At 37.0% G+C, this 11634-nt stretch overlaps 1 protein-coding gene across 2 annotated transcripts in view; it reads left to right on the forward strand.

Annotated features, from left to right (window-relative positions):
* The window catches only part of RAD23B (RAD23 homolog B, nucleotide excision repair protein), a 34494-nt gene extending 23071 nt beyond the window's left edge, over positions 1-11423 (forward strand). For both annotated transcript variants that reach the window (XM_061363681.1, XM_061363680.1), the window contains 5 exons: positions 2273-2400; positions 7042-7168; positions 8270-8397; positions 8791-8967; positions 10732-11423. In XM_061363681.1, the coding sequence (XP_061219665.1) occupies positions 2273-2400; positions 7042-7168; positions 8270-8397; positions 8791-8967; positions 10732-10845 (674 nt within the window). In that variant the 3' untranslated portion in view covers positions 10846-11423. The remainder of the gene's footprint in view (positions 1-2272; positions 2401-7041; positions 7169-8269; positions 8398-8790; positions 8968-10731) is intronic.
* Positions 11424-11634: the final 211 nt, after the last annotated feature.

Genomic DNA, 11634 nt, shown 5'->3' on the forward strand with positions numbered 1-11634 from the left:
GCTTTTGTTTTCAGTTAGATATGCTGACTGAAAACTCATGTGGCTTTGTGTGCTGCATGAGGATCTGCACATCTTGCAGTTCCTGTGCAACTGTATCTTTCACTGGAGCAGCCTAAGCTTTATTTAGGGCATTGGACAAGAATTACTGTGGGGAGTGTGATGAACTGGAATTTGAAAGTTAATCCAGCTTTAAAATGTTCTTTCAAAAGACAAAAGCAAAAAGCAGAATCAGTTCAGCATTGTCCTCACATTCCCAGTAGCAGTATGTAGAGGTAGGCATGACTCTATATCATGACATTGATGGTGTTCAATTCCTGAATTATTATTCTTCGTCTTATTTTGCATGACTTGTGTAAGCAGACTGTATATGAAGTGCATGTGCCTAAATTCACAGTAATTCCTTTTTCTTCTTTGGCTTTTAATTATGGCTTATGTAGCAGTCTGTCCACAGGAAGTTGACCTTTTTGCAGGGTTTTTTTTTTTTTTTTACCAAATACTTCATACTGTTCTAGTCTCTACCTAGCTTACACTGAAAGAGTGCTGCAGAAAGGTTTAAATGCTAAGTAATTAGATCAAAAGGTGTTCTGTCTGCTGTTTGCCTTGGTAGGTTTGTTAGCTAAAACAAACTAAACAAGCTAAACTAGAGTTGTCTAAGAAAGGACGTGAGTATTAAGTTTAGCAAAACCATTGTGTTGGGACAGTTATTGACTTGGCTTTTTTGCTTCTCTGAAAATACGTACAGAAATATGTATCTTTAGAGTGAAGTTTAGGGGATTTTTTTTTTTTTATGTCTTTGAAAAAATGAAGGTAGATGTAAAATGATAGTTTTATATGCAGACATGAACTTACAGTTCCTTAAACTCAGGTCAGCACTATGATTCTGAGAACTGAACAGTAATACTCAAATTAGTAAAGGGTTATAGATCCATTGTTTATAGATAATGCACAAGTATGCTTGGGCTAGGGCTGTTTTATTATTTTTTTATTATTTTGCCCTCAGTCATACATTTACTGACTACTTAGAAGCATCCTTTAAAAATCAAGCAATGTGGTTATGTTAATGTTGGCTTGAGTTCAGCTCCTTCTCCCAAAGGGAATAAAACTTGAGGTTTTACTTGGTTCTGCTAATTGTGACTTACTTATCTTAAAGGAGTAGCTCTAACAGCATTCGTTTCCTCTACTTTTTTTAATGTGTTATGCTGATGGTGACTGATAATTATGTAACTCTCCTGCCACTAACTTGCTAGTGTTGAAGTCAGTATTAGGGTTCCACTGAAATGAGGAATACCTTTATCCAATGGAGGACATGGTATTTTGGCTTGTTTTATTGCTTCTGTACACACACACTTCTGGTTTTGCATGGGAAGATAACCTTTAAGATATTACTTAATTAAAATTCATAATAGGGTACTTATTTTTTTTTTCAATTTTGTTGAATTTGCTGTACTTGCTTTTAAGAAAGAGGAAAAAATGGGTTGTGAAAAGAGATAGTGATTATCCGTACAATACCATTAGTGGAGGGATCAGTTGTACTTCAGCTGATACATACATAGTGTGTGTACGCTTCTCTCTTGTTAGTTGCAGGTATGGGCCAATTTTAGTCCATTTATGCTGTAAGAGGTGGGGGATTTGATGTGATGGATGCCTAGTAAAATATACATGAATTAAATGAAATAACTTGTTCTCATTTACCCTAACTTTAAGTCTTCTGCCTGACTTGAGTTGGTCCATATTAAATTGATTAAATTACTTTGGTCATCAACAGCAAGCAGCAGGAGAAATACACAGTTGTAACTTGGTTGTCACTATTTATCATCTATCTAACCATAGCATAAAGTCTGCACTTAGAAACACCTCAATAGCTAACAGTTTCAAAGGCAGATTTCTGCCTAGAAAGTTTAATTTCAAATTTACACTCTTAGAGACTTTTCTTGATTACATCAAGAATTCAGTATTGAGGATGCCCTTGACCTTAGATAAAATCATAGGGAATATTATTTCAGTTATAAACACAGAAGTATCACAAGTGCTGCTTTTCTCAATAGGAGTTTGCATCGTGTTTGTTACCTTCTATGATTCTAATCTAATGCATAATGAAAAAAACCCAATATATTTGGGGTTAAAGCAACTGAACCATGGCAAGTTTAATACAAGCTATTCTTTACTCTTCAACGAGTGACTCGGATTTGGGTAGAAATGAAATTTATCCATTGAAACTTTTTTGTGCCTTTTTTGCCTTATTCCCTTAATATGGTGGTCATGTTACTTCTAGTAACAGGTCAGTCCTATGAGAATATGGTGACTGAGATCATGTCAATGGGCTATGAACGAGAGCAAGTAATTGCAGCGCTGCGGGCTAGCTTCAACAATCCTGACAGAGCAGTGGAATACCTTTTAATGGTGAGCATTTTTTTATCTGCACCTTGTTCTTTCACTTTATTTTGTCCTCACTAGAGAATAATTTTAACTATGATTTGCTTGGTTGTTTTGAGTATTAGCCAATCAGTTAGGGTAATGCATGTTCATAGAGAAATAACAACAGAGCATCTGTTATAACCCTCAAAATCCAAATCTCAGACTCCCAGATGAAGTTATGCCTAACTGCTTCTATCGCTACTTTGCTTTTATTCTTTGTTGATCTGTATGGATATGTATGTGAAGTGTGTCCAGTTACAGTGATAGTTTTAACTGCCAGTGGCTGGCCCAAAGAATGATTTCATCACATCTTGGTGACAGCATTAGCTGTCACCATAAATTTTATATTAGTATCTATAATGGCACAAAGGCCTTTTTTTGACGTTCCAGTTCATTGTTTTTACTAGTAATGCACAGTGTTCTAGATAATAGACTTCCCAAACAAATATTTTAAAGTTTTTTTGAAGCATTTTTAATTTAATTGGTGTTTTAATTTAAGCAGTGTTTTGGAGAAGAAATAATTTCTCATTTGGTATATAGAGTTTGAAGGGTGAAATGAACTTCATTGGCATGAGAAGAAATAGAAAATGTCACTTTAATTAAAATCTTGTTGGTTTAGGGGATTTTTTTGATTACTTCTCATTGTATGCCATAATCTGACAGGTGTATTGTCTGTGTCGCAGAGAATCTCTTCGGGAACTTGTTTCTTAATCAGTATTTCTTTAGTTTTAAGTTTTTAGTTTTTTCCCTAGCATACCAGTTTTTCACTGATGTGCTTTTTCCTTGCTCCAAATCTGAACTTTATTAAACTCTTGAAGCCAGATATCTTGAACCAGTTCTTACAAAATACGTGTGGATTGAATTTCTGATAGACTGATAAGAAAACTGTCATCTTTAGCTCCTGTTATAAAGCTTCCCTTTTGTAACTGCTAAAGAAAGACTTAATTTAACAACTGCAAGTCACTGGCATGCTTGCTACGTACGTTAATGATCCCAAGATTTCGTAATCTGCAGATTTTAGACAACAAATGTTTTGAGTGCATGAATGTAAAAAGTTCAGTTCTCATCTGCTATAAGGCAAATAAAAGGTGATACATATTGTCTTGCCCTAAGGGCAAATGCAGTGGCTCACATCTACCTGCTATTAGTCTGGAATATCAACTGTCTAGAATCAAATGTTTGTTTTTCATACCTTAAAACCACGGATTTTGCTGCTCATTTACTCTGTACATCTATCATAAATCCACTGCCTTCTGTAAGTGCTGGACTTTGTCAGTCAGGTACAGTGTGCAGTACTTGTACGCTCAGTCTGGCATTTCCCTGCTCTACTTTATTCCCGTTCAGGAAGTCCAGGATAGAAATAGAGCATCCCTATGATGGATTTCAACACATGGCATGTCTGCCAAATGGATTTAGTCTGACTAGTCTGAACAGTTCATTTCTATTGCTTCACTAGGTTTTGTATTTGAGAGGGGTCCATCTGCTGCATAAGCTGGTCCTTTTCTGTTTCATGTTATCCTTTACTGAAAGTGTCTTTCCCTTATTCTTCCTCTTGCTGATGGAAGAGGGATTAGTGAGTGACACTCTTGCTCTTAAGAGACCCTATAAGATGACAGACTTATATTGTCCTAGAAAAATCCTGTTGTTGCAGTCTTTCAAATGCTCTTGGTCTGCTAGGTCTAAACATGTCCCTTACCATTCTGCTGCATTAGAGCAGCTTTTCTTCAGTTAATACTCATCCATTGATGACACTGTTCTTTGACCCTCTGCCTACCTTCAAACTATCATCAGTGTTATCTTTTATACAATATGCAGAGTAGGATTAGGGTGCTGAGAGCTCTAAGTGTATACCACTGTCCCAGTTTAAAGAATTAGTACATCAGAGGTAGCTATAAAATGCTGGAAAGAAAGTGTCAGTAGAGTATCTTAACATGTAGCTGTTGCTTAAATGAGACCTGAAAGATTCCACTAGTCCATGATTCACATTACAAGCTCTTCAGTTTCCATGGCTTCACAGCTGATGATCTAGGTGTAATCCTATGTCCTTGAGCTGTCATCATGGAAGGAGGTCTCAATTTCAAAAGGCGCCATTGCTTTTTCTGTGCCGCAGATTGATCTTTGGAGTCATTTGAATTCAGACCTCCTTTTGACCCAAGGATTTCCTAACCCTTAAGAAGGAATCCCATTTTTCCTTCAACAACCAGGCTGTTGGTTGTAGCCTTGTAGTCTGGAAATTTTTAGGAAACATTTCTTTTACTGTGAGGATGGTCAAACACTGAACAGGCTTCCTAGAGAGGTGGTTGATGCCCCATGCCTGTCAGTCTTTGAGGCATTTGGACAGTGCCCTTAATAACATGCTTTAACTTTTGGTGAGGCCTGAAGTAGTCAAGTAGTTGGTCTAGATGATCACTGTAGGTCCCTTCCAACTGGAACTGTTCTGTTTTAATTGTGTTACATTCTTTGTGCTGGGCCTGATGTGATTATTCCTCAGCAGAGAGCACTGCCAGCTAAAAACTGCTCTGGTGCTCAATTAAACAGTAAACAATTTTTTAATCCACTGTAAGGTACAAAAAATGGCCCTTTTGCTGTCCGAGCAATATTTACATTCAAAATTAATTGTTATTCTGTTGGATAGCTATATGAACAAGATGCATACACTTCACTAGTCTTTTAAGAGAACAGTTGCACATAGTGTTGCTTGTTCGGAGAGTGCAACTGCAAGCTTGTATTTAAGAGTTAAGTGCTGTTCAAGATGACAAATAATTTCAAAGTGAATTTGGTTGAACTAGTTTCCATAGTACTTTCATTCAAGAGCAAGTTTAAGGTTTAAACAAGCATATGTTGTTTGATCTGGGCACAGATCACAGTCTCAACATACGCCTGTGAATAGGTGAAATCAACCAGTAATTTCCTAAAATTAATCCACGTTCTGACATTATACTTAGATTCCCTGAAATTACTGATTCTATGAGAAAATGTTTTTAAGCAGTGCTCTGTAAGGTATTGATAAGAGTGAGTTACCTCAATTATGTTATGAATGGAATTTTCTTCCTGCTCTGCAGAGGAAAGGATGTGTAGCAAGCTGACCAAGCTGTATAATGGTAATGAAGTGTGTGACAGGTAATACTTGAATTTATCCCTCTGAGAGACTTAAATGTAGACTTGCTGATTAGCTGATTTTATACTTCGATGTGCTTCTTATCTCACAGGTGAAGCAAAGTTTTGCCTGGGACACCATCCATTTCTCCCTTTCTAGATGCAGCCTTTATATTAGCTGTGTATTTATCTTTTTTGTTCAGCTGTGGTGATGAATGTAGCATATGAAGAATATGTTATAGCGGGATTTTTAATCTGCATTATTTACCAGTGATTTCTATGGTAGGCTTGCCAAACCTCTTCATTGTCTGGTTACACTGAAGTTTTGTGATATATTTCCACCCACCCTGTTCCCTATGTTTTATCATTCCCAAACTGAAGGATGCCGCCTTCAAGGTAGGTGAAATATATAGTTATACCAATTCTGCTGCCTTCTCAGACTTAGCTGGATTTAACATACTGGAAGACTGTAGAAAAAAACCCCAATTTTTTTGATGCCATAGAAACTGAGTATTGTGAGGTAGAGGATCTTGTATTGTCTTGCCCTTTTGGGGATGGCTTTAACATAGCGCCTGCCACTATGATTCTGTGTGTATCAGGAGGTTTACTGCTCTGTAATCTGCCTCTTTTTCATTCTTGCCAGTCAACTTCCTTTGCCTGTATCAGCAGGATTCGTAGTCAGTCTTTCTTGGTGTCTTCCATGCCAGACTGTCCAAATTCCTAGGTTTCAGGAAGGAGGATGGAAAGGATAAATTTGGTGTAGAACTTCACTGACAGAGGGGCAAGCATGGTTAGGGTATGAAATTTGAAGGACTCCCATGCAGGAGAAAGGCAATAGGGGTAAGGTCTGTCTCTGTTCTATAACCCACATTCTAGTTTACTGTAATTGTTCTTTTTTCAGATTAATCAATTTCATTCTCTTGAGCAACTAGTTCCTGTATTAAGTTTGTTTGCAAATGGAAAATAAACAAAATGCAAGTCAGCTTTTTTAAACTGCCACTAGTTGGTAACATACAGGCCTATACCCACTCAAGATACAGTAAATGACATTTGTCACACTGTTGTGTTAAAGAAAGAGGTCCAAATAGCAATGCTCTTACGTCCCTTTTTAATTACTTGCCAGATTGTATGGCATCTGTAACCTCAGTATTGGCATTGTGTACAATTCTGTTGTAACTTTATTTGCAAAACACTATAACATAGTATATTTAGTTCAACTTTTTCACTCATATCAAATATCTTAGCAGGGTGCAAAGCACATATTTGTTTACAGAGTAAAATGCATTTTTAACTGATGTAGTGCATACTTTACTACCTCACTACACAACCTACATTTTTCTTGTAAAAAAATAAGTTACTCTTTTCACAGTATTCTTTCAGTTATAAATGCATACCTATCACAGCATCTTGCTTTGTCTTTGCAGTGAAAGCATTAATGTTTTTCTTCATTCTTAAATTAAAAAAATAACATGCAGTGAAACAAGTATCTTTCAGCATTTTGTAGATTAATTTTGTGAACTGTGGCTTTAGGGCATACCCAGAGATAATCAGGCTGCGGCTGAACCCCCTCCTCCAGCAGCAAGCAGTGGTGCCTCTCAGTCTTCAGCAGTGGCAGCAGCTGTAGCAACTATACCTACAACTACTAGTTCGTTGGGAGGTAAGAAAGGTTATTATTTGATAGGTTGTGAAAAACTTGTGCTTCAGCATTCTCTTCTTCTGGGAGTTTTAAGTTCCTGGTGCTTGTGAACTGATCAGAGTGAACTGGATAAGAGCTGCAACACAGAAATTCCAGTTCTGGTACTTGCTTGGAATTAATGGCTTGTTGTATGTGGATATATCTGGAATAAAGCATGAAGCTTCTAAAAATGCTGTGAACTTACACAGTTCCTTTGATTCAATATTCTGGATTTAAATGTGAAACCATAAATGTGGGGATGGTGTTTTCTCTCACTTTAAATTCTGGCTTCCTACTTCTGTGGCTAATTGCATTGTCAGCTGACTATCCTAATGCATTTACTGCTTAGAAATTGGAATATCAAGGAATAAACTTTCAGTAACTCTGTGAGGTGTGGCACCCAAGAGACCTATCCAGGACCTGGGACTCCTCACTTATCAGTGCAGCACATGGCAGAGTGGTTGGTGCCTGAAGAGAATTGTCTTAAGGAAATACATATGAAAAAGGAGCATAATCAAGAACTAGGAAAGGTCTGTCTTAGGGTGTGGCAGAGATACGACATTCAAGATAGAAGGCAGTTTCAAACATATAGGTAGAAGTGACAAGCATACAAGATATCATCCATAAGGAGAGAATGGGGGAAATGGAGTATTGTGGACCACTTTAGACACTGCTGTGTTCAAGGCAGTACCTAAGTATAGGATACATGGGAAGTCAAGACTCACTTGTGAAGGACAGAACTGATCTACTGCAGGAGGAAGAGAGCTCTTATAGGCATAGAGACAAAACAGTAAGCTGGGTAGTTGCCTCTGAATGAGGTCACTCAGAGATGAGACGTAAAAAGTGCTGGAGATAAAGGGCAGAAGGCTGGGTGAAAAAAAATAAAAATTATTTAACCATAGTATAAAGAATTCTTTCTTAAAGCTAGAGTAAGTTAGTGTGAGGAAGCAAGCTTTTATATTGCTTAGTGAGGGGTGTATTGCCCATTTTCATGTCTTGATTCTATCAACAGTTATGGTTTAGGTATGTATTTTATGAAGAATCTGTAACTTAAAAACACAAGCTGTTTCATTCATTTTCCAGGACATCCACTCGAGTTTTTACGAAATCAGCCTCAGTTCCAGCAGATGAGACAAATTATTCAGCAAAATCCTTCTCTGTTACCAGCATTGCTACAGCAGATTGGAAGGGAGAACCCTCAACTACTGCAGGTGAATCTTGAAAGAACAAAATAATCCTGCTAGTTTTGATTTAGCTTTACAAGAAAAGGTTACGTTTGTTAGTAATAGTTTGTTAATAACAGCTGTAACGTTCTACTGTTGGCTTTTCAGCAGCTGTTGCTGTATAGAATGTGTTTTCTATGACATCAGAAGTGGGTCTCAGTCTCTTTAGAAGAGATGCAGAGGGCATCAGGCAGAGGGAAGGGTCACTGCAACTGAACTGAAACATAAAGTTGAGTTTCTTATATCACTTCTTTATGAAGTTTTTCCATATTCTTTTGACTACTTAATTCACTGAAAATAAATATTCTTACTTGCTGTTGGCAGGCTTAAACATGTTTTATTTCAATATATTTACTTATTTTATTCTCCCATGCGTTGCAGCAAATAAGCCAACACCAGGAACACTTTATTCATATGTTGAATGAGCCAGTTTTGGAGTCTCGCCAAGGTTTAGCTGGCAGTGATGATGGTGCCAGCACTGGAGGACTAGCAGAAGCTGGAAGTGGTCACATGAACTACATTCAAGTAACACCTCAGGAAAAAGAAGCTATAGAAAGGGTGGGCCTTTTTTTATTTGAAATGTTGCTTGGCTGTTGCTGTAGGGTACTTGCTTAAGACATGCCTTAACTTAAAGTTTGTTTATACTCAGTAGATCTGCATAATTTTTTATATTTGATATTTCATAGCTGATGTAGTCTTGTTTCAAGTCACATTTCTTCTTGCTTTATAGCAGTTGAGTCTGAAATCTCTTGAACCTCTGTTACTGAGAAGTTGTAGTACCTTTAAGTGATCACACCCTGTGGTGGTTGAATCGATTTTCTTCAGGAATGGGAACTCAGGCAGTAATTTCACTTGGAAAAGCTTCAGATAGTACTATTGTGGAATGTACTGTGAGAGGTTTCCAGGTATAAAGGTGTATCTGCATGAGCACTGTTTGCAAAGTACTTGGATAGTAAGAGCTCTCATAGTTAAGTAGATTAGTTGAAATCGCTACTTAACCCAGTTATTTGTCTATCCATGAGAATTAGTTAATTATAGCTTTCTAAAAATGTGGGTAAACGTGTCTGTAAAAACACATTTGGGGGTGGTATATTACATGCATAAATACTGTGTGTAACACTGACTAAATACATATTTGCATAGATGGTAATGCCTCTGAGATTTTTCTTAGGACAAATTGCAGTGTCGTCCTTTGGTACTGTTTTTTTCAAGTGCCAAAGCAAATGGTTATGTGAGTAAAAGAACTATTTTAGTATAGGTGTCAGTTCTCTAGATCTCTAGGAAATCGACAAATAGTAAAATTAGTCTAGTAAAACTGTCCATGTATTTCTTCACAGATCATCCTCTCTAGTCTGCTGCATTTCCGTTAGAACTATTTTATGCAGTAGAGTATTGCCTCTACAACCTCTTCACAGGTTGTGTGCTTCTTCAATTTTCTGTGAAAGACACACCTCAAAATTTAGGTGTCTTAGTATTACAGCTGACACATTCATGCTGTTTGTAAGTATGAAGTTAAATCTAAGAAAGGTTAATAATGGGCAATAGGACATTATTTCTTACAGAAATTTGATCTGCCATGTATGTAAAATGCCTTGCAGGTGCTGTGATGATTTTAAGAAAATCTCCAAATGGTTGCATGTATCTGCCTTTAGGTTAAAAATTGGCAATTGGTTTGCTGAGTGCCTTTAAGTGCAGGCTAAACCTGTTTCCCTTAGCACAGGAATAAGCTCGTCCCTAGTATTCTCATTCTGAATTGTTATCGTATCCCAGACATCAAGTAGTTCTTTGACTTACAAAAAACAGATTGCTCTCACCTTACTTCTTATGGCTTCATTGCATAGTTAGCCTTACAGAAAGTCCAGTTGGAACAATTGAAAGTATGGCTTAATGTAATGTGTTGGGCTACATACTGCTAACCACAGGATGGGAACTTTTGTTTCAGGCAATTCATATTAAAAATCTTGGGTGTCATATAATTAATAGTTTTAAATGGACAGTATTTGAAGTTTTTATTCTGCAGCAATGCAGTGTGCTGTTACTTCCTTACTGTGACCTAAGGCTGTTCTAGTAACTTACTGTGCAGTGAAGTAAGTGGTACATTTTATGTTGCTTCACTAGACTCATTCAAATCACTTTTTCAAGTGAGAATTCTGTTCACAGAGGCAACACATTCTTCACTCACAGAAGCCTTTATATATTGAGCTAGGCAGCAATTTTTGTTTCAAGAAGGTAGTAACTGTTGAAGTTGCGTATCAAGATACTAGACATATAAAAAAGCTTAATATACAAAACGTATTTTCTAAATGTGTTTCTTTTCTTCAGTTAAAGGCATTAGGATTTCCTGAAGGACTTGTGATACAGGCGTATTTTGCTTGTGAGAAGAATGAAAACTTGGCTGCCAACTTTCTCCTACAACAGAACTTTGACGAAGATTGAGAAACACTTTCTTGTTTCACATCTCACACCAGTGCATTACACTAAATTTGCTCACTCGATTGTCTGGGATTTTGGGCTTACATTCATAATGCTTGGTGTATGGTATATGGGGAGGGGCAAAGAAGATAATATAGGCAGCAGAACAAAGAAAGCAGCAAGTGTGTCTGCTTTAAATTAGCGGATGCAGAAAACAAAAAATAATATACAACCAAAAATCAGCTCCTGCAGACAATTAGTTCCTTCTCTAAACTGTAGGTTAACTTTTTCTAGGTGTTCATTCTTACCGTGTACTAGTTCCAGCAATGTAGTGTAATGCCCTGCTTCATGTTCTTTTCTACTTAGTATTGGTATGGAAAGTAGCCTGCGCTACTAGGTTCTACAATCTGTATTTTGTGGCAACACTGGATAGCAGCTTTGTGAAATCTAAAAGATTGAGCAAATGTAAACATGAATGCCAAAATAATGGGTAGTTGTTTTGCTTTTAAGGTCTGTTAAGGCAGTGCAAGAAACACAGTATTTCGCTTAATGCTGGATTAAAGTAATGTTGGCTTTTTTCCAAATGAAAATCTATTTCAGTTTTTTAATCATTGAGAATCATTCAGTTTTAATCATTGAGAAACACCATACCCTTCTTTGCCCCTCTTAAATGATCTGAGAAGCTATATGCGTACAGGTAAAATTACTATCCTGTTTACATCTTTTGTTTTGCAGAATTACTATTCACCTCAATGTTATGTTGCAGTAAAAGTTTTAAAAACAAGTAATTGCATGTTTGGTTTTGTTATATGC

The sequence above is a fragment of the Neopsephotus bourkii genome, unplaced genomic scaffold, assembly GCF_033783945.1.
Source record: "Neopsephotus bourkii isolate Nb327-2 ecotype Australia unplaced genomic scaffold, CSIRO-AGI_Nbou_v1 NB_1171, whole genome shotgun sequence".
Classification (NCBI taxonomy): Eukaryota; Metazoa; Chordata; class Aves; order Psittaciformes; family Psittacidae; genus Neopsephotus; species Neopsephotus bourkii.